Genomic DNA, 23,520 nt, shown 5'->3' with positions numbered 1-23,520 from the left:
AAATATTACTGTGAAAGATTTGTAATCCACTTTGGTCAAAATAAAAATTATTTAAAAAATGCATTATTTATTACCAAAATAGAACTATATGCCCAATATTGGTCACACCCCATTGTTTTTTTTTCATGCACTGGCTAAAATCTCCATGACAATATTGAGTAAGAGAGTGCATAGCCTTATTGTATTTGTGATTTAATTGGGAAAGAATCTAAAAAATTAAATTAAAAAGTCATTTGTGATCTACTAGATCTAGATTTCTAATATATGCCCTCTACACATTCAGAAAGTCTTCCTTTTCTGATTTTAGAGTATTCAGGTCATGAATAAATGTTTTCTTTTTTTCTTTCCACTATTCCCTGTCCCATTCTCAGCTAATTATCCATATATATCTAGAATAATTCTAAAAATGCCAGATCATTACCATTCTACTCACGTGTGAAATACCTTCATATTTCACTTACAGCAGAAGTCAAAATATCCTAAAAGACTTTATGCTATTTAATCTATTCCCTATAGGGTCCTCTTGGAACTCATTTGTTAATGTCCCCTCTTGCTTTCTCATGGCCATAATAACCTGCTTGCTTTAGGTCATTGCATTTGCTTCTCTATCTTTTTTGAATGTTATTTCCACAGGTGTCCTCAGTGTTCAGCTTATTTCCTTCAGATTATTGCTGAAATTTTACTTTCTTAGATAAACTGAATATCCCATTGAAAATTGGCATTTCTTTCAAATATTTAATATGCACACTGTTTTGTCTTCCTGAGGCTTATTACCTATTAGTATATTGTGTAATTTTGGAGTTGTCATGACTCAAATATATGTTATAAGTATAATAATTTTGGTCTGCTTACTAGTATACTCTTATATTTCTTAGCATAATAATAGTACATAATAATTACTTAAATATGATTTGTTCAATACAGTCAGGAATCAGAAAACATGTAGTCTGCTCTGTCCCAGGCTGCTTGGATGACCCCTCACTTTGGTTGTATGATATGAAAATATATGGAAGGTAAAACTAGATGCTCTCTGGAAGGCTATTCTGGTCTGAAATGAGAGATTTAATATCGCCAGTTAAGAGGATATGTTGAAATAATATGCTATGATGGAATTATATCAAGATGTAATTTTACTTGGATCTTTACTAATAACTTAACCATCTCTCTCCATGGTACCCATGGGTGTCTGGCTTTTAGGAAAAACAAATACATTAGTCTATGTATAGATGTATATTTGTGTTGAATAATGGCAGTAGGGTATTGGGTCTAGGCTCTGTACACATATCAAAGAGAAAAACAGAAAAAGATCCATGACTTTGAAATAAGGAAAGAAAAATGATAAGTAGAAAAATAAATTTTATGGCATGATATTTGTTAGTTTCTCTAGGAAATAAGAGAATGTGTCTATTATAGATAATAAACAAAGTGGCATTCTGGCTAGGAATCATTTAGATTATAATACTAGTCTTGAAGTAAGTAAGCCTCAATGTTGAAAGAGTAGCCAGAAAGTTAGTATGGCTGGTGCAAAGTAATCAAGGAGGAGAAGGAAGGCACAGTAGAAAGAACCCAGTGGGTAACCACAGATGGACTCATGCATGACCCTAGAACCCATAATTTTTATTACACACTAAGGAAACACTAGCAGGGTATGATGTAAGGAATGTACTTGTGGGCAAAAGGTGACAGCATGGGGAAACACTAGGAGGGTAGGGTGTAAGGAATGTTGTTGTGGGCGGAAGGTAACAGCATGGGCTTTTGTGGATTGTGGCAGTGATACAACTTTAATTTTTTTGTGGTGGAATAAAATCCAATTATTTAATAGCCAAGGACAGAGTGTCAGTGAAGCCAGGGTACCACACAGCACAGCCAAATGAAGGCGAGGACTGAAGTGCAGTATTCATGAGCAGAATGAAAAACGGGATCCAATTGCCATCTGTCCCCTTCACCAAAGGAGTTTCCTTGATTGCCTTTTCTCCCAGGCTGGGACTATGACTGAGGTCGTGCTGTGTACATGCTTCCTGCAGCACTCCTTACAATTGTCAACACATACATTATGATGGCAGCATCCTAGTTTGTGATGATGGACACCCTTTCACAGAACTATACACATTTATGTTGGCCATACCTAGTGGTACTCAGGGCCTACTTACTTCTGGCTTTGCACTCAGATTTCACTCCTAGTAGGCTCAGGCATCCATATGTGGTGCCAGAGATCAAACCGAGGTCAGCCAGGTACAAGGCAAGTACCTTTACCACTGTACTATCTCTCTAACCCAACCAGTAGCCATTTATATATTTTCTTGGCAATAATATCTGTTCAAATCTATCTATTAACAAGACAGAGTTCAGTGATTGAAAATCTGCCACGTGATCAAGTCCTCTTGTCAAGAACCAAATAATAAGAAGATAGGAGGAAAGTTGTTTTGTAGCAGAGATTGTGGCAATGACCACATAAAGCTCAGTCCAGTCATTACTCTGCAGAGTTTTAAAAATTGTATGGAAGTGGGTGGATACAGCAAGTGGTGAAGACTGTATAGAAGAAGGTGTGTAGAGGAACCAGCCAAATAGATTTATAGGACAGAACTTGACATCTGAAGGGCCTCTCCTAGAAACAGCTGCTCTCTCCAATCTGTCCTGTGCTTCATATGATGAGCCAGAGTGAAAAAGTTCCTTTAAATCACTTCCGGTCTTCATTAGACAGAAATCAGTACCTTCTTCATCTTGCCAAAATCTTTGTATTGTCTTCTTTGCTATGACCCTGTGACGGCTGGATTGACATAAAGTCATTTCCCCTTGGTATTACTCATAGGAGGCAGTATATTGAAAATACTAATATAAGTGTAGAAAAATGAACATGGTTTTCTTTATTAAACCCTCATGGCATCTTTTAAGTATCCAACATAAGACTCAGGGCTTTCTTGATGAAATACATTTCTCTTGTGTCAGGTTCTTTGAGTCATGAACCCTCCTTTGTATCTTAAAAATAAAGGATGAATTGGTAAGAAAGAGGCTGCAGGCTGAGTGGAAAATGAAGCTTTTGTTTAGGACACATGATGCATTTTGTACAGACTCAAAGGATTTGTTAGAGCTGTTATAGCACTTGGCATCTAATTCCAACTTCTACATGTTTATGTAGATGGGTAAACTGAAAATAAACGACGGGAAAGTATTTTCTGAAGTGCTCAGACTCGGTGTCAGCCTTTCAGCCACGTGTTCTTGTTAACACACTGATAAAAATCAACCTACTTTGCACAGTAGTTATTCTTTCTTCCCTGATCATTTCTAAGATATCAAACATATTCCTCAGGTTTAAACAGGATTTCCAGGTTTGGCAGTGATAGCCAGGGATCACCTTGAACTCTGAGACTTACATGGATTGAATTGGATGGAACCAGAAGTTCACAGTTACTTAGAAGTACCTCCTTAGTGCTACTCACCAAAAAAAATGTAATTTTTATTGTGTGGGTCCCCTTTCTATTTATGATGCTACTTTATAGGCCAAGAAAACTTGAGGTTTAATTTTTTTGTCAAATAAGTTGAGGCAGAAAGGTGCTATAGGAGGTAAATACTTGTTTTGCACATGTCCAACTCTGGTTTGATCCCCAACACCTGAGCACACTGAGTCTGGCCCAACCTCCATTACTCTCCCTAAAAAGGGACAACATGAGCGTTTTGGGCTTAACTCCTGAGGTTTTTGTACCCTCCGCTACCTTTGTGGTTTTGTTCTGGACATTTCCAGAAGCATAGTTGTGTGTATACGCATGTTCTTTAAAAGTCATCTTTAAGAAAGTTCTAGCAGTTTTATGTAGCAGAGCCACCTTTGGTGGTATTTATTACCAGGGTAGATATTTTCTTACCACACAGCCCTTCTCCTTTACTTGGTTAAGTCCTAAAGTCTCCTGCTAAGAATTATTTCTGAAATAATTAAACTTCTATGAGAACTGAAAGAGTCAGGACCTGGGACTTCTAGATATCTTTACTGGGAATCCGGTAAGTAGTTGAAGGAGTTTAGGTAGGGAAATAAAATGTTGTTATCCTAAGGCGGTTAAACTGGAATTCCAATTTTGTTTTGATAACTGAACACTGCTAAAGATGCTGTTTAGTTTATTCACTCCTTCCTTCAGGCTCAAAAAACTGTGAGCTTAGAGAATTCAAGCAAAGTTTACTCATTCTTTGGAGCACTTCATTGCTGCTGAGTGATGACTTGGCTTCATCTTTGATGCCATTATTCTGCACTGAATTGAGTTTCTTTTCCTTTTCTTTTTTTTTTTAGGTTAACAATTCATGCGGAGTGCCCCATGCATTTGGAAGATTTCCCTATGGATGTGCATGCCTGCCCTCTGAAGTTTGGAAGCTGTATGTACTTTCTCACTTTCTCTTTGTTGTTGTTGTTTCACAATACTGCATTTTCTTTCTGTCTCTTTGTCATTTGGAGGCTGATATCTTTAGTCCATTATGGTTAGAAAATAAGTTGGGGAGGGGGGTTGATCATACCAATGATCAGGAAGAGGATACCTGGCTTTGCCATCTTTTTCTTTGTACATAGCAAACTTAGTTTCATCATTTCATGTTTAACTTCTCTGTAATCACATTTAAATAGAAGAACAGAAGCACAACTTCCAAGACAAGATTCCTTAAACACACTGTGTATTTATTTCTCAAATGCCTGTTCAGCTCACATCCTTGTGTATTGTTACCAGTTCTCTATAGTAACTAGCAGAGATAAGAAAAGACTCTAGAGATTTTCTCCTTTTTTTGAGGATATCACCTTTTCCATTAGCGATAAATCTAACAGAGAGTGAGTATATATATTTATCTATTCTATTTTCAAATGAATTAGAAAAATCAAAATTAAATATAATTGGAGTGACTTTATGACTAAGAATTTTGGAATAAGTTTCATGCAGGGAGTCATCAGGGACTCCTACCAGAGTGTGTGTTGATTTTGTCTAAATTTGCTTTAACTCTGTCTTTTGAAGCAGACTGTGCAGTTGAAAAGACCCAAATAATTACTCAGGACATATTTTTTCCATCATTGCCAAATATTTACATATAGTCTCCTATGTCTTAGGAGACAATGATGAGCCCAAAGGCCTTCTTCTGGGCGTTTGGAATATATCCATGAATAAAACAAATCCCTGCTTTTCTGGAGCTCATATTACAGAGGAGTGATGAGCTCAAATAAACCATAAATCAAAAATTAAAGCATAAACTATGTTGTAAAGTGAGCTGCACCAAGGGAAAACATAAGTTTCACAGAGTATGGGAGATTCAGAAATTAGAAATAGAATAATCAGCTTAGTACTTTATTTAAAAAAAGTGAACCAGAGCAGAGATTTTATTATTATTATTATTATTATTATTATTTATTTGGTTTGGCAGCCATATTTGACAATACACAGGCTTACTCCTGATTCTGTGCTCAGAGATCATGCCTGGTGGGGCTCTGGGAACCTTCTAGGATGGCCAGGAGAAAACCGGGTTCCACTCTCCCACTTCTCTAGCCCCAGAAGCACAGCTTTGTAAAGCATTAAAGGGGTGAACAAGGCAGACATCTGAGATCATTCATTGGGTAGGGGTGTATGGTTCAGAATAAGATCCTGAAGTAGAAGAAACATTTCCAGAAAGTTCGACATGGCCAGAATAACTGCGCAGAACAAGGAGGAAAGTCCATCATAGAACACGAGATGAAAAGTGGGGGGGCAGGTATTAGGAGATATTAAGGCCTTTGAACTTTGTCCCAAGGAAAATTCTTAAGTCAATAGAAGATTTTCAATCCAAAAATTCTATGATTCGATTTCGTGGCTATTCTGGGCATATAGTAATTCTTATTGTCTAATGGTTGGTGGAAATTTTTCAACATGATCCATCTAATCTCCTCAGTCCTGCCCTGCCACCTGCCTCTTTCAGGAAAATAGATTGACTGGAACTGAGATAAAGGTATAGAATTCAGACGGAAAGTACATTAAGGAACTCAAGAGGCAGGCGAGAAGCAGAAGGTGTGAAAGAAAAGGTGTCTTGTCTCCTAGAGGCAGATGTATTCAGTCAGATCTCATGCTTGTAAAAGCTGCAAGTTCAGAGTCATTTGAAATCTCTCATTAAACGTCATCTTTCCTTTCTTAATAATTATGAATATCCATCACTTATAATCTCTTCTCCCACTAAAGCCTCACTACACAAAGAAGCTTAGGTCACTGTTTCACTGTTTACTACTCTTGAGGACAACCGAAGAGCCACTCACCAAATATAGGGATGACATTTTCACAGAAACTTTACTTTCTGTTCATTCTTGCCAGTTATCTGCTCTAGAACTCGAGCATCCTTCCCAAGGGTACCCCTGGCATGCAATAGCTCTTTTTCTGGCAGATCCACAATTTAGCAAAAAGACTAAAAACTCGTTTTTTCTTGGTGTGAGAAATTAGGATATTTGACTATCTGACCTCAGCCTTTCACCTGTAATTATTCCACTGAGAACATGGTCACTGGCCAGCCCATTTTCTTATATGCTACATTTTGACCTTGGTTGCATTTTGGAGGCCAGGAATCCTTTTCTTTTACCTACTAAAAGTGGTCCTATCTTGTGAGTGCCGACTACAGAGGAGGCCTTCCTTCTCCAGCAATCCGCTGGGAGTGGAAACATGCCCTCTATTTGCACCTAGCTTTGTTTGTATTGCACTGGTAGAATCTATATCAACTCATGTTCAGGCCTGCACTGGTACTATTTGTGCGTGGTCTCTCATTTCCCATGAATCCTGTGAACTCCAGCTCATTTCACCAGTACAGGCTCAGGCTGTGGGCACTCAAGTCGTGATCCATTTGCTTTTAGAATTGATTTCTCCCTCTTCTTTGTCCTAATTAGCTCATACCTTTCATGCACTGACCTCTAACATATGAGAAGAAAACTTTTCTTTTCTCCTCCTTTGTTCTCACAGGTTATTGTAAAAACAATGAGCCCACTAATTTTTGCAGAAAGTTAGTTGCCACTGTGAGCCCAGGGAAGCTTTAAAAATACCAGTAGTTGCATAATTTCTTTCACATCTGTGATAGAATGGGCTAGGGGCTTAGGGCTGGTGGCATTTAGGGTTGTGTCATCAGGGTAGTCACCCTCAGACATCCATAAGTGCCTTTGCTGTCTCAGGGCTGCCACATACCTTCCATTCCCCTTCTCCCTTCACAGACTTGTTCTAGCTTTTGCCAGCATCAATTTGTTGTAATTTGGGTAGAACTTTGTATTGTCCTTGAAATCTATAATATTAAACACCTGAATCACAAAGATCAGATGCTATACACAGGGGACTCACAACTGTATGTACTAAGGATGAAGGTTTTGGGAAGAGGGGAGCACAAAGACCTCAGAAAAACACATTGTACTAATAACTGTGTGGCTGTCCTCAATGCTCTTGGACTAAATTTGAGATTAATTTGTGGGAAAAGTCCTAAAGAAACTATTTCCCTTTCTCTTCGTTGCTGGAAGTTTCAAGAGGTACAATTGCAATTTCCAACACCCCACAGCCATTATCGAAGGCCCTTTGCATCACCAAATCATTAATAGGGAAAAGAAATTTGATCAGAAGTCATTTATTGGGGGATTACAGATGTGATTGGTTCAGTCCACAGTCTTTATAACTTAAAATTATTTGCCAAGATTTGAAATTAGGGAGCTTTATCCATCCAGTTCCAGCTGTGATTATTACTTCATAGAGAGAGAAGCTCTGGTAACACTGGTCCAAAATTCTCATATGGCTATAATGGGTTAAATAGTCACTGTCCCTGGAAAGTAGGTGCATGCTTACCCATGCCCTAAATGTCTGTCACTCTCAGCACTTTCACTGAACAATGACTCCCCTGTCAGCTGTCAGAAATGAGCTCACTAACCTGCTTGTTTCCCATGTACAAGGATTAAGCTTTCCCACTGAAATAAGAGAAAAGTCACATAGTTCTTACACACTTAACTATCAAATTGCAAACCCATGGGAAATTCATAGGGCTGTGTACAGCTGGATTGGAAATTGCATGACTGTATAGAAATAAAGGATCCTGTCATATCTCTACCATACTATTATGTCTTGTTGAAAAACTACATTAAGTAACTGTAAGCAACCTGTAATTAAAAGCTATGATGACATGGTTAAGCTTATAAGTGGGACCACATAGCTCAGTGCATTGGAGCACATATTTTACATATAGGAGGCTCCGGTTCTATTCCTACTGCTGTGTCTGTTCCTTCAGGCACCATCAGTGATCCCCTGACACTGAGCTGGCTTAGCCTCTCAACCCAAAAAGAGAAAAAGTAGAAACTGTAGAAGTTGGTTGAATTGGGGCCAGAGAGATAATCCAGCACGTAGGGCACTTGCCTTGAACACAGCCAACCTGGGTTTGATCCCAGGCATCCATATTATGGTCATCTGAGCACCACCAGGAATGATTCCTGAGCACAAAGACAGGAGTAACCCCTGAGCGGGTGTGACATCCCCCCAAAAAAGACAAGGTTAGCTGAGAGTTAAATTGGTGTTGTGAATGTTAGTTCATATAGTAAGTGTTGCTGCTAAGACACAGTTATGCTTTGTTTATTTGTTTTGGGCCACACCCAGTGATGTGATCCCATGTGGACCATATAAGATGCCGGGGACTGAACCGGGGTCAGCTGCATACAAGACAAATGCCCTCCCTGCTGTGCTATTGCTCTGGTCCCAAATAGCTATGCTTTAAGCAATGTACCTTCCCTGAAATGAAAACCTTTTATATGTTTAAATTTTTGTTATTTTTAGCAGAAATTATATGTTGAATTAGAAGTATCTTTGTTAGCATGTCGAAGAAACAGTTGACATGCCATATACAATGCATACCATGACAAGGAAATATTTTATTTTGGGAAAGTTTTTATTTGCACAGAAACCACACAACCATGTAGTTATGCATATTTGTCATGATTTCATTGAGGATGTTGACATGAGTGAAGAAATTCTTGGCATTTTGCCCATTATAAGCAACTCAAGAAATGGTTTACTCTAGAAAAAAGCTGTTGAGTATAGAATAAGCAAATCACTATGAGTATGTGTGTGTGTTTATGTCAAATTGTTATGAAATGTATATCTAACATTGCACAGCTTTGGGGGAGATGAAATGACATCTGTTTATTGGTCTGCTCAGTAAGAAAGACTACTTTGTGGTCAGAGATAGATATAGAGCATATCATGCTTCTAAAGCTGAAATCCCACCTTGGGGATTGAATACAAACAGGCATTAAGACTGGGAAGAAATGAAGAATGAGGAAAATGTAGAACTTTGGAACTCAATGCAACAAGGCATTTCTATATAGAAATAGGAAGTTTATTTCAGAACTGAAATAGTATAATATAGGTGACACATCAATAAAACTGGATTCAAATTTAAAAAAGAGTAGGTGTGGGGCCGGGCGGTGGCGCAAGAGGTAAGGTGCCTGCCTTGCCTGCGCTAGCCTTGGACGGACCGCGGTTCGATCCCCCGGTGTCCCATATGGTCCCCCAAGCCCGGAGCGACTTCTGAGCACATAGCCAGGAGTAACCCCTGAGCGTTACCGGGTGTGGCCCAAAAACCAAAAAAAAAAAAAAAAAAAAAAAAAAAGAGTAGGTGTTCGGATTTTTGTTTTCAAATCAGGAGCATTCGATTTCAAAAGAAATTGTAGTCCCGGTGGAGCAACAGTACAACAAGGGAGAGCACTTGCCTTGTACATGGCAGACCCAGGATTGATCCCCAGCAAATCCTATGATCTTGTGATCACTCCTGGAGGGATTACTAAGAACAGAGCCAGGAGCAAGCCCTGGACACTGCTAATGTGATCCCATAACAAAAAATAAATGGGAAATACAAAACTCATACTCATTGATTGCTACATGTGATTTGGAATATTTATTTATTTGGGGAGGAGTTTGGGACACCCTACCTAATAATGATCAGGGCTTACTCCTGTTGCTGTGTTCAAGCAGCACCTCAGAGGTGACCAGGTAACTTCTGAATTTATTGGTTTTTGGTTTGGGAGCCAAACCCTGCTCTGGGATTACCATTGGTGGGTTTGGAGAAAATATAGGTGACTAGGGGTTGAAACCAGGTTACTGGTATTCACATGCAAGGCAATCCCCTACTCACTGTATTAATATTCTGGCCTCCTAATATTTTAAATTAAAAGTATTGCTGGTATAATCTTTATACTTTATCTTGTGCCCTCACCTCATAATTAATTAAAGGAAAATTTATTATATTTATGGCTATTTTTCTTATGACAGCAGGACTTCATTAATCGAAATAACTTTTTCTCCTATAGCATTAGAATTTGAAATCTAAACTCAATAATAATTTAGCTATTCTATCCCTGACCTCTACTCTGAACCCTCTTTGTGGACCTGGTGGTGCTCAACGGTTGCTCCTGACTGCACTCCTAGCAGTGCTAGGGACCTTATGAGATGCCAGGGAATGGGAAGTGCCTACCTCCTGGGCTATCTCTATGGCCCCTCTAATCTGAACACTATAAGAGAGGGAAATACTTGACAATTTATCAACAATTTATACAAGTCACTAAAGGAGATAACACTAAATTTATCTCTCTGTACCCTGAATAATGTATAAGAGTTATTCAATTAATGTTGATAAGCTGTATGGGTAGATGTACTTCACTTAAATATAAATTCAGACCTACAATGGGATGAAAGTTGAATTTCAATCATATGCAATTTGAGCCAGAGTGATAGTGCTGTAGATGGGCATTTGCCTTACACACAGCTGCCCTGGGTTTGATTTTCAGCATCTCCACTAGGTGTGATCACTGAGCCCAGAGGCAACAGTAAAAGAGCAAACAAACAAGCAAATCAGTATATTATGTGCATTTTACTATCAAAATTGATCATTTTCTGGACCAGGAAGATATCACCATGGGTGAGACACTTGCAGGAAGCCTGGGTTTAGTCCCTGGTGCTACATAGTCCTTTGAGCACTGCCATGAGCACCAAATAGAGAGTCACTTCCTGAGCACTGCTAGATATGGCTCCCAAAGGGACAAAACAGGAAGACTCACTTTTCCTTTCCTTCAACTGCAACCTCTCGATCTTTTCTCCCTTAGACGCCTACACAACAGCTGAAGTTGTTTACTCATGGACTCTTGGGAAGAACAAGTCTGTGGAAGTAGCACAGGATGGCTCTCGCCTGAATCAGTATGACTTGCTGGGACATGTGGTTGGGACAGAGATTATCCGATCAAGTACCGGTAATTAATTGATTTAACCAGCATTTGAATCTTCCCTCTTCCCTTCTATTATTGTTCTTGTTGCAGGGCACGGAAGTTCACACACTTGATTGCATTGTGCCGGGGTCCCACACACTTGGTTGTGATGCTTACACACTGGAATGTATCATCGATCGGGCCATAGTGATAGTATAATGGGGAGGTGCTTGCCTTGCACATAGCCAACCTGGGTTCCATCCTCATCATCCTGTATAGTTTCCCAAAACCACCAGGAGTGACTCCTGAATGCAGAGCCAGGAGCAACCCCCGAACAACTCTGGATGTGATCCTAAAACAAAACATAACAAAAAGCTGAACATAGCATGGCTCCTTCACTAGACTTCAGTTCTGGGAATCACATCAGCCACTCAGTATGTGCAAAGAGTGGAGGATTGAATGACACTACAACCATGCAGGCCACAGCCCTGAATCCAGCAAGCATGTTTTTGTTTCATTGTTTTATTTATTTTTGTTTTAAAGAAAAAAATTTAATCGAATCACTGTGAGATACAAAGTAGTTCATGACTGAGTTGCAGTCATACACTGTCCAACAGTCATCCCTTCACCAGGGCACATTTCCTGTCCTCCCCTCCTGTCTTCATAGCATTTCCCCTTTTCTCTTTCTCTCTCCTTCTCTCTCCCCTTCTCTCTCCTTTCCTTTTCTATTTTAGCCACTGCGATTTGCAATACTGTTACTGAAGGGGTGTCATGCCTATCACTTTCCCTCCTTTCAGCACCCAGTTCTTCTCCAGAGTGACCATTTCCAACTATCATTGTCATAGTGGTCTCTTCTATGCCCTGACTTCACTGCCCTACTCTCTGTGGCAAACTTCCTTCTATGGACCAGAACTTTTGGCCCTTGTATCTACTGTATTTGGGCATTATTACCATACTGCCTTTTTAAATATCACACAAATGAATCATTCTATGTCTACTCCTCTTCCTCTGACTTATTTCAATCCGCATAGCACTCAGCCTATCAGTTAGAAAGAGTGCACAGTCATGAAGTGGGCACTCTTCTGCAGCCTCTAGGTGACAGTTTTTTGGGGGTGCGCTCCCTAGGCCTCTGAGGAGAGCTTCAAATATTCAGGAAAGACAGACAGACACAGCAAAGATTTCCCTTGAAGTCCTCAGAGTCATCAAAGGAACAGCAGGGCGGAGCCTCTGCAGACCAGAGGGCTCAGCTCTCTGCCTGGTGACCCCCACAGACAGACTTTACTCACTTGCTGGGCCGCTTCAGAATGCAGTTTGTTTGGGGTGCGCTCCCTAGGCCTCTGAGGAGAGCTTCAGGTATTCAGGAAAGACAGACAGGCACAGCCAGCACTCAGCCTGTTAATACATGGATAAGCAAATTTCATAACTTCATTCTCCTGATAGCTGCATAGTATTCCATTGTGTAAATGTACCACAATTCCTTTATCCAACTTATCTATTCTCGGACACTTGGGTTGTTTCCAGATTCTGGCTATTGTGAATAATGCTACAATGAACATGGACATGCAGATGTCCTTTCTGCATTGTGTTTTTGGGCTTCTAGGGTATGTTTCTAGGAGTCCAATGACCGTGTTTTTAAAAATCCGCTCTTCTTAGTGCCTATGGTAACATATAATCTTCACACGGTTTTGTTATGCAAACTCTATTATCCTAAGCTTACTTACGCATAGAGTTTCCCTTATTTTTCTCTCAGATTTATAGTGCCAGATACAAGATGAGTCTAGAGAGACTAGATCTCAAGCCATGGTTTAAAAAATGCTATGCTTTGCTATTTTTTGAACAATAGGGTAGAAGTAAGCACATTAAAATTGGACTGTGGGATAACAGGAAGAGGGAAGCTATGATGGTGGGTGAGCCAAAGTCTGGATCTAAAGGTTTCATGAAGATGATTCATTTTGCCAGTATGGCAGTAGCAAGTTCATCAATGCTTGAAAGGCCATGTACATAGACAGGAAGCCTAGTAATGATCCATAGAATTTCTTTCCTTATTTTTTGGTGAGGGGCTGTAGTGGGCAACAGATTTGGCCATGCCCAGCCATGTTCCCAGGGGATCTTCCTAACTCTGCTCTAGAGTTACCTGGGTGATCCCTCAGGGCACCATCTCCAACACCTCTTGTACTATCTCTCTGGCCTTGTGACCTTAGTTTATTTCTATATTTTCTTATTTGGGGGGCCACACCCAGTTGTACTCAGGGGTTTCTCCTGGCTCTGCACTCAGGAGTCACTCCTAGGGCTTGGGGGGACCATAGGGGATGCCAGGGATTGACTCTGTTGTCAGCCACATAAAGACAAATATCCTACTTGCTATACTTGCTCCAGCCCCTATATTTATTTTCTTTTCCTTAATTTTTATTGAATAGCCAAGATATATACAGTTAGAAAGTCACTCCTGATTGAGGTCCAATCAACTAGTGTTTGAGCACTTATCCTTTCCCCAGTGTCCATTTCCTTCCACCAATGTTCCCAGTTTCCCTTAGGTCCTCCCAGCCTGCCTCTATGGCAGATACATTTTTTTCTGTTTAGACATTGTGCTTTGCAATACTGTTACTTGAGCAGGTATCATACACATTATTCTACTTTTTCTTCAGTACCTAGTATATTTATTTTCTGAAGTGAGTCATCTTTCTAATCTGCAAGGCACTCTGGAGAACCACGAGGGTCTCCATGGTCATTCCTTGGAGGTTGAGCAGTGGGATCTCAGGCTTGTCTGCTACAATGAAGTCCTGACCATTTGGAAATGGACCACTTCCCAGTGCTCTGAGAATTAAAATCTTTGGAAGCCCAACTGACTTGGTTATTTTGCCAAATGCCATCTTGGGGTTCATATGCTTTACAATAATATATTTTGCCATGAGTGAATGGCAACTTTCAACATTTGTCACTCAAAGAGCCATGAATGCTCAATAATCAATTAAGTGGGCCGATCTTTAAACCTATTATGTTTTGAGGAGCCATGCTCTTCCCTTTCATTGTGATGTTACATATGTCATCATATCCATGCTCTGCCCACAGAAAGGGGCATCTAAAATGAATTAGTGAACAATAGAATTTGGAGGTGTGAAATTTGGTCAAGGGAAAGTTATTCTTGCAAGAGGCAATTGTAAGGTGAGAATAGTGCAGAACCCATGACAGCATGACCTTTCAGAGCTCTGAGTAACTTCAGTAGGTTGTAGAGGGAGGAGATGGAAGACTGGGTCTGCGGGAGTGCAGGCTGCCCTACTGGATGTACTCAGGGATATGGCAGGGCTGTCTGACGACTTGAACCCCATTTCTCTGCCTCAGGACATTTTGTGAAATGTGTGGAAGGTGTGGACTGCCACAGAGGAAAGCAGAGCTCAGTGTGCTGTGTTTGCCTGTGTCATGAATGAAAATATTAAGAATAAAGTTGCACAGACTCATTAGAACACAGAACTGTTTAGTGGAAAATAAGTAAAAAAGAAAGTCCTCAGCACGACAGGAACTTAGTATAGGAAGGATGAAGCTATCAATAACACATTTTTTTGGTTTTTGGGTCACACTTGGTGACTCTTTAAGGGGTTACTGCTGGCTACATGCTCAGAAATCACTCCTGGCTTGGGGGACCATATGGGACGCCGAGGATCAAATCGCCGTCTGTCCTGGGCCAACCGCATGCAAGGCAAATGCCCTACTACTGAGCTATCGCTCCAGTCCCCTTTTATAGATTTACATATAGGTTTTTATAGGGAAACTATATTTTGTGTTACTTGTGAATGAGAAGAATGTTGCAGAAAATGTAGGGACCTTCCAGAGTGGCCTGGCTGCTGGTGGTCTTTGGGGTTCTCAACATACTGTTCATTATCTCTTTGTCTCCATGAGCTTAAGGTCTGGATCAGCATCGATAATTCTGGACAATTGTTAACTTCACATTTATCAAAAATTGCCCAAGCATTTGAAGGAATGTGGGATGGAGGCTGCCAAAAATGTAATTGCTCACAGCACCTGGCAAGGGGAAACTGAAGCTTCCTCCTTCAAACTCATACTAACAAACATTAGCTTAGAATTGTATTCTTTTCCCAGGACACAAAATATGGCATGAAAGGTCAAAACTTTTATTCAATGGCCAAAAAAAGGATCAGTTGAGCTATCATTACAGCTTTTCATCACATATGTCATTTTCATAAATTTCACATTTCCACTTAGGTGACAGTGAGTCCCATGAAGTCCCTGCACATCACAAATTAGATGGATCTAGTTCATAGGAATTTCTACAGGGCAACAAAACAATTGTTATTATGTTGCCAGTAGAACTTCCCAGGTGGCTCATGTGAAACCAGGAAGAGAGAAGGAAATTTATTTACTGCTTCCCTTTCTCCTGTCTTCTAGGACTGGGGAAGTGCTTTCTTGCTCCTGTAGGCCATGTGCTTTGCAGTGTGAAGTTATCCTTGTTCCCCAATTTCTCAGGAGCATATTAGACTTAGGCTGAGTTGCTCTTTGTAGGAAAGGAAAATTGGTCCTAATCCTATTGAGGCCTTTTGGGCTCATCACCTTTTCTCACAAAGAAGGATTTCAGGAGAACACAACTGTGGAGTCTCAGGAGTTGATGGAGAAGTAAAAGGAGGGAAGGAGAGACAGGAGAGAGACAGTTAGGGGGAGCCCAAAGTAGATTTTAGAGAAGATTCATTTGGGATATTTCCTGTACCCCGCTTTGTCCAGATTCTTCACATGAGTTGGAGTTAATAATGGGACTTGACCTGAGGAAAATCACTGAGCTTCTGGTGATCACTCTTAACTTCCTATCATAGCCTGTGTCTGTACATTCCGAGAACCCTTCTAGTCAGGATCCACCCTTCGAGAGCCTGGGATTCCTCACCTCGGGGCTTTCTCTTCCTCCTAAGATGGGTCCTTTGTGGCAGTGGACTCCAAACCCTAGGGCTGCCTTGGGATGCCGCACTTTTTTTCCATCATACATTCCCAAAGTCCCCCATATTCCTGTCTACAACAATGGGGTACCCTAAGAGTTCTCTAAGACTTTCAGCATTTTATTTTTTTCTATCTAAGACTTGATTTTTTCATAGACTTTTGCTTTCCAGGCAGTTATATCATAGGTATTAAAAAGTTCTAGAAATAGGGGTCAGAGCACAGCAAATAGGGTGTTTGCCTTACACGTGGATGACCCAAATTCAATTCCCAGCATCCCATATGGTCCCCCGAGCCTGCCAGGAGTGATTTCTGAGCACAGAGCTAGGAGTAATCCCTGAGCGCCCCTTGGTGTGGCCCCAAAACAAAACAAAAAGTTCTAGAAATATTTATAAGTTTACTCTTACTATCAGACAATATTTAATTTTTCATATAACTAAAGTGCCAAATATTTTATTAAATATTATAAAAAGCCTCCATGGTCTAAAAAACAGTTCTGACATCAAGAATAAATTTACTTACTCACTAAAGAGCTGATAGGAAAGGTGATATGAAGTTATTTTGATAACATGTGATGTATGTGCATTGGGGATAGGCCACTTAAACAATTTTCAGTCTGTAATATACTGTTGGCCTCCACCTTAAGTAGACTTTTGCTCTCTCCATAGAGAGGCAGTAGATGGCCTTACCCATGAAGATTGTTGTAACTAAAACTGACCTTTGACCTCTTTCACTTCCTCTAACTTCCCTCTTCTCTGAAGAGTTCTCGTAAAGGGACTTTTTGGTGGGAAGGTTGTACTGGTGAAGGGGAGGTGTTCTTTTTTATGACCAAAACCCAACTACAAACATGTTTGTAATCATGGTGCTTAAATAAATATATTATTAAAAATTAAAAAAAATTAAAAGGAAACGTTTTCATATAGTTGGAACACTAACTCTTTTTACTTATTAGGTTCATTCCATTCAATTCTGTCTTTTGGACAGTATTTCATTTTCCTTTATTTAAAAAGAAAACTGACATCCTTCATCTTTCCTTATCTTTTTCTCCTCACTTATTTTTTTCTTTTCTGTTTTATTTTGGTTTGGTTTGGGGGCCACTCTTAGTGGCATTCAGGGAATAGCTCCTGGCTCTATGCTCAGAAATTGGTCCTGGTGGGTTCAGGGGAACATATTGGATGTCAGGGATTGTCCTCATTTAATTTTCATATATATTCTTTATCTTTCATTCTTTAAAATCTTTCATTACCAACATACATTAAAAGTCAAGGAAGGGGGCCAGAGGCATATTGCATAAGACTGACCCAAGTTCCATCGTCAGCATCCCATGTGGTCCCCTGTGCCCACCAAGGGTGATCCCGGAGTGCAGAACTAAGAGTATCCCCTGGGCACTGCTGGGTGTGTCCACCTCAATGAAAACAAATCATAATAAAATGAAAGTCAAGCAAGATTTATCTATTTCTTTGAAAGATTTCTGTTTTCGGTGTCTTGGAGCAATGCCATGTTTTTTTTTTACTGGATTGTTAACACTACCGGCTGTATAGAACAAGTGTCTCTTTCCAGGAGTTTCAGGGTCTTCATCTGCTCCATGTCCTGTAGATGTACCATTGTAGACCTCCGACTTTCCTGCAAAAGTCTTGTCAGGAGCACTCTACTCACCTCTGGGTGGGTTTTTACAGCAAGAAGTCCATCTTGCTGGTCAGCTGTGCTAATGTCTATTCTATTGATATTCCAGGGACTACCCTCAGCTGGGACGAGGGCTAGTACCTGGCAGATCTCACAGCTATCCCTAGGAGCATCTGGGAAATAGGTCTGCTCCCCAAGAACCAACGAAGTGAAGGACTCCCCTATTTTCCGGTCCCCCTGGCTTTTTGACTGATCTCTGCTGCCCTGCCCTAGTGCCCTGCTACTGAAACATTTCTCAAGACAATGCTTCTTTATAATTATTTTTAATTAAATCACTTTTAGATAGAGTTAAAAAATTGTTGATGGTTGAGTTTCCATCATACAATGCTACAAATCCACCCCTTCACTAGAATGCATTTCCTGCCACTGATTTCTTCACTTACCCCTCCTGTAACTTGCCCCACACCCAGATTGTTCAATGCTCTAAACACTCTTCTTCTTCTTCTTCTTCTTCTTCTTCTTCTTCTTCTTCTTCTTCTTCTCTTCTTCTTCTCTTCTTCTTCTTCTTCTTCTTCTTCTTCTTCTTCTTCTTCTTCTTCTTCTTCTTCTTCTTCTTCTTCTTCTCCTTCTCCTTTTCCTCCTCCTCCTTCTCCTCCTCCTCCTCCTCTTCTTCTTCTTCCTCCAGCTCCTTCTTTCTTCTTCTCTTTTTCCCTTATAGGCAATGTGGTTTGCAGTAGTATTACTGAAGGGGTATCATGCCTATTACTTTGTTTCTTTTCAAATCCCAGTTCTTGCCCAGAGGGATCACTCCCAGCTATCTTTCTCATACTGGTCCTGTTTCTGGTGCACATGCATGGAGTGAAGGCCTCTACTACTCATGGGAATGTCAACTGGTCCAACCCTTATGGAAAACATTGTGGACATTTCTTACAAAACTAGAAATTGAGCTTCCATTTGACCTGTATGTTGCTCTATAGCAAAAGCAACCTGTATTTTGGGTGTTTAGATGGTTGTACAGTGAAGGAGAGAGATCAAGGAAGTATCTTAATACTGCTGTAATACTGACCTTGCTAGATCCTCACTGCTTATTGTTCTTTAGTTAGAGTTACTGATAGACTTTAATCATTAACATGGGCATAAATGATGAACTGATTTTGATTACAGTAAAGAAAATTTTAAAAGTCTAGTCCAAAGCTACAACATTCATTTCTTTAATTTGAGATTCTGTGATTTATAGTGCCATTAATGAAGGTTTCTCATGCACATAATTCCAACAGCTCGTGCCTCATCAGTGGATCCCCAATACCCCTCCCTTTCAATCCCTCCTCCCCTAGCAACTTAATGTGCAAAGCCACCACTGCATTCTCAATGATTTGCTAAGTGTTTTGGGCAGTGTAACATTTCATTACAAAACTCCATAAAATAGCCTCACTTTAATGGCTCCAGATATGTGGATTTTATTCCACTCATCCAATTATCTATTATTTTCTACATTTTAGTGTTGTAAGCAACATCAAGCTTTGTTTTTTAAAGACTACTTTATATATAGCATTCTATGCCTGCGTAATTGAATATATAGGATCGGCAGAGTGTTGAGATGGCTATTTCAGATTTTTGAATACACATCAACAAATTGCCAGTTGCAAAGGTTAAACAATGCAGAGTAGTTTCCCTTCACCCTGGGCAACTTAGATATTATTAGTTTAATTATGTCTCCCCAAAATATATGTTGGAAATCTTGACCCTTGGGATCTCTGACTGAGACCCCTGAAAATGGGATTGTTGCTCATGTAATTAGAGTACATCTCCAATTGGTTCTGAAAACATGATAATGTGGATAGCAGTAAAAATGGTACTTTGGTTTTTCAAGATTTAGTTCCCCCCTGCCTTCAGTTCTAGGACTCATCACCGATGTACACAGTGAAAAGCTTTGGGGGTGTGGTAACTACCCCATGAGCACACAGTCCATTCCTTAGCTCCATTTGCAAACTGTCACAGAGTGGGGCTTAGTTTTGGGTACTTATTTCTCCCTCTGTGTTGGCCTGTGCTGCAACTAGTTAATCTGCTCTGAGGTCTACTTTTGTGTTACTGTTTCATGCTTCTCTTGTGTGTCTTGGCTGTTTAACCAGAGGTAAATGCCAGATCTTTCTATGCTGTGGTCTCGAACCTAACCCTGAAGAGGTGATTCTGATAAGATACTTGAAATTCATTCACACAGCTCAGTACTCTCCTGAGGAATTTGAAAGACTCGAGGGACAGTGTTTGGTGGGACTGCCTAGAGGATATAGTCAGTTCCTAAAAGCAAAGCATCAGGGTTAGAGCCATAGTTCAGTGAGTAAGAAGCTTGCCTTACACATAGCCAACGCGAGTTCAATCTCCAGCTTCCCATATGGTCCTCTAAGCCCCAGGAGTGATTACCTAGTGCAGAGCCCAAAGTAACCCCTGAGCATTGGCAGGTGTGACCCCAAAGCAAAAAAAAAAAAAAAAGGCAAAGTACATGACAATATGGGATTAAGTATTAGGATAAGAATATTCTCAAATTCACACAAGAAGTTCTTAGTTGTAGTTATTTAAAGGAAGGAGCAATGAGGTAGGTGGTTTGGAGGCTGCTTGGGAGAGAGCCTTTTGGATGTGTCTCACCTGAGACCCCTTTGCACATAGGAACTATAGAAATACTGTTCCCTCCCATGCCTGTTTTTTCAGGGCCTGCTATGTAATAGGAATTTCAATATTCTGGAGGTGCTTTATCAGGTGGGGCTCAGTATATTAGCAGAGAAAGCCCCAGAGTCATGCCCGCTTGCTCTGCTCTGCACACTGTGTTCTTGTTGCACGGCGCCCTTGTCGGTGTGAAGAGACTCAGCTGAAGGCTCAGACACGTTTCTCCAGATGCAAACGTGCAAAACAAGGGAAGGGGATTCTGCAGAATCTCTGGTTACTCATGTACCGCATTCTCTGGTTCATTTCTGCTTCCATTTTTTTTTCATTTCAAAAAGATTATAATGATTTTTAATATTAACATCCTATATAGTTTCTCTTCAAAAATGTAACACTGCTAAGACAAGAAAAAGACAAAAAATCAGAATAAAATATAGTTTGGTGATATACATTAAATATATATTTCTACATATGTATCTATAGACATGCATATTTCTACTCCTTAAATTTAATGAGTTAAGTTTTTTCAAGCTATAAAAAATATCTCTGTGCCTTTCATAGCCTGCAAAGCTAGCTAAATTGTGACTGTATTTTACATTATACAAATATTTTGCTTTCAACAAGGATGTAGCTTAATAGACAAGAGTACAAAGGCAGGGGAAATTTTCACAAACCACTTAAGAGTCATCCTTCATCATAAGATACAGAGAAACTATGACAGGATGAATACACAATTCAATTTAAAAAATATCATTGGTTATCTAACGCATTAATTCCATAAACTCTGTATTTCTGACCCACAGATACTCAATTGTGAATGCATATGTATTATATGTTTTATAATTGCACCCTTGAATATTTCACACAACATAACCTTAATAAGCCTAGAGACAGAGAGGGGGAAATTAAATGGGAAATGTGGGGAAATTTTTTTCCAATCAGACCAAAGCTTAGAGTATATAAAGAGAAAATAGCAATGTATTTAAGAGAATCTCAGTTAACTGACATGATTAATTAATTTTCTAGTGTTTCTAAATGTCCACTTATACTCAAAGAAAATATATAATATGGTAAAAGAAAACCTTAAGAATATTCAAATTGGTTTTCCTGTTTCTCTTTACTTCTTTGAAACTGTGTACAGTCTGCAGCATGAAAACAGAAATGGAAAATCTTCCCAGCAGGGCAAAATCCTTCATTCAGTTTTTATTCAGTTTTTCAGGATAATTCTTGTTTGTTTTCTACCTGACTCTAGGACAACTTTAGTGAAGTATAATTAACAAAGAAGTATAAAAATAAAAGTATAATTAATAAAATGAAATAATACCATAATTAACAAATAAAAGTATATTTAAAGTATACCACCTGCAAAAGAATGTAGTACCTTAAATATTGTACCATCTTTTGGGTATATAATGTGATGTGATATCTGTGTGTACATTGGGAACTGTTCATTACCAATCAGCTCAGTTGTCCCATATAAATTATCTCACAATTATAGTTTTTAATTATGGTCTCTCCTAAAATTTTATCTCGCAACGTTTCAAGTGTATAATACGGTATTATTTACTCTGTACATGTACACCATTCTGACCCCTAGAACTTACTCATCTTCTCAACATTTATATTATTTTATCAAAATCGGGACGTTCTCATCCCCTAATCCTCAGTCCCTGGAATTCTTGATTTTGTTCTGTTTCAAGAAAAGTATTGTTTATCTGAGTACAATATTTTTAGATTCCACATATTTTTAATATATTTTATTTAAACACCTTGATTACATACATGATTGAGTTTGGGTTTCAGTCATGTAAAGAACACCACCCATCACCAGTGCAACGTTCCCATCACCAATGTCCCAAATCTCCCTCCTCCCCACCCAACCCCTGCCTGTACTCTAGACAGGCTTTCTGTTTCCATCATACATTCTCATTATTAGGACAGTTCAAAATGTAGTTATTTCTCTAACTAAACTCATCCCTGTTTGTGGTGAGCTTCATGCAGTGAGCTGTAACTTCCAGCTCTTTTCACTTTTGTGTCTGAAAATTATTATGGCAAGAATGACTTTCATTTTTCTTAAAACCCATAGATGAATGAGACCATTCTGTGTTTTTCTCTCTCTGACGTATTTCACTCAGCATAATAGATTCCATGTACATCCATGTATAGGAAAATTTCATGACTTCATCTCTCCTGACAGCTGCATAATATTCCATTGTGTATATGTACCACAGTTTCTTTAGACATTTGTCTGTTGAAGGGTATCTTGGTTGTTTCCAGAGTCTTCCTATGGTAAATAGTGCTGCAATGAATATAGGTGTAAGGAAGGGGTTTTTGCACTGTATTTTTGTGTTCCTAGGGTATATTCCTAGGAGTGGTATAGCTGGATCATATGGGAGCTCGATTTCAAGTTTTTGGAGGAATCTCCATATCGCTTTCCATAAAGGTTGAACTAGACAGCATTCCCACCAGCAGTGGATAAGAATTCCTTTCTCTCCACATCCCCGCCAACACGGTTCTCATTCTTTGTGATGTGTGCCAATCTCTGGGGTGTGAGGTGGTACCTCATAGTTGTTTTGATTTGCATCTCCCTGATGATTACTGATGTGGAGCATTTTTTCATGTGTCTTGGCCATTCGTATTTCTTCTTTGTCAAAGTGTCTGTTCATTTCTCCTCATCATTCTTTGATGGGATTAGATTTTTTTTCTTGTAAATTTCTATCAGTGCCTTGTATATTTTGGAGATTAACCATTTGTCTGATGGGTATTGGGTGAATAGTTTCTTCCACTCAGTGGGTAGCTCTTGTATCCTGGGCGCTATTTCCTTTGAGGTGCAGAAGCTTCTCAGCTTAATATATTCCCATCTCTTAATCTCTGCTTTCACTTTCTTGGAGAGTGCAGTTTCCTCCTTGAATATATCTGTAGTCTCAATGTCCTGGAGTGTTTTTCCTATGTGTTGTTCTATATATCTTATGGTTTCGTGTCTGATATCGAGCTCTTTAATCCATTTGAATTTTACCTTCGTACATGATGTTAGCTGGGGGTCTAAGTTCAATTTTTTGCAAGTGGCTAGCCAGTTGTGCCAACACCACTTGTTGAAGAGGCTTTCTTTGCTACAT

At 39.6% G+C, this 23,520-nt stretch overlaps 1 protein-coding gene across 2 annotated transcripts in view; it reads left to right on the top strand.

Annotated features, from left to right (window-relative positions):
* GABRA3 (gamma-aminobutyric acid type A receptor subunit alpha3) overlaps positions 1–23,520 on the top strand; it is a 211,418-nt gene that overhangs the window by 142,682 nt on the left and 45,216 nt on the right. For both annotated transcript variants that reach the window (XM_049767503.1, XM_049767504.1), the window contains exons 6-7: positions 4,274–4,356; positions 11,093–11,236. In XM_049767503.1, coding sequence (XP_049623460.1) covers positions 4,274–4,356; positions 11,093–11,236 — 227 coding nt within the window. The remainder of the gene's footprint in view (positions 1–4,273; positions 4,357–11,092; positions 11,237–23,520) is intronic.

Source organism: Suncus etruscus, chromosome X, assembly GCF_024139225.1.
Source record: "Suncus etruscus isolate mSunEtr1 chromosome X, mSunEtr1.pri.cur, whole genome shotgun sequence".
Lineage (NCBI taxonomy): Eukaryota > Metazoa > Chordata > Mammalia > Eulipotyphla > Soricidae > Suncus > Suncus etruscus.
Note: the sequence above shows the minus strand (reverse complement) of the source record. Positions and strands in the feature narration are given on the sequence as shown.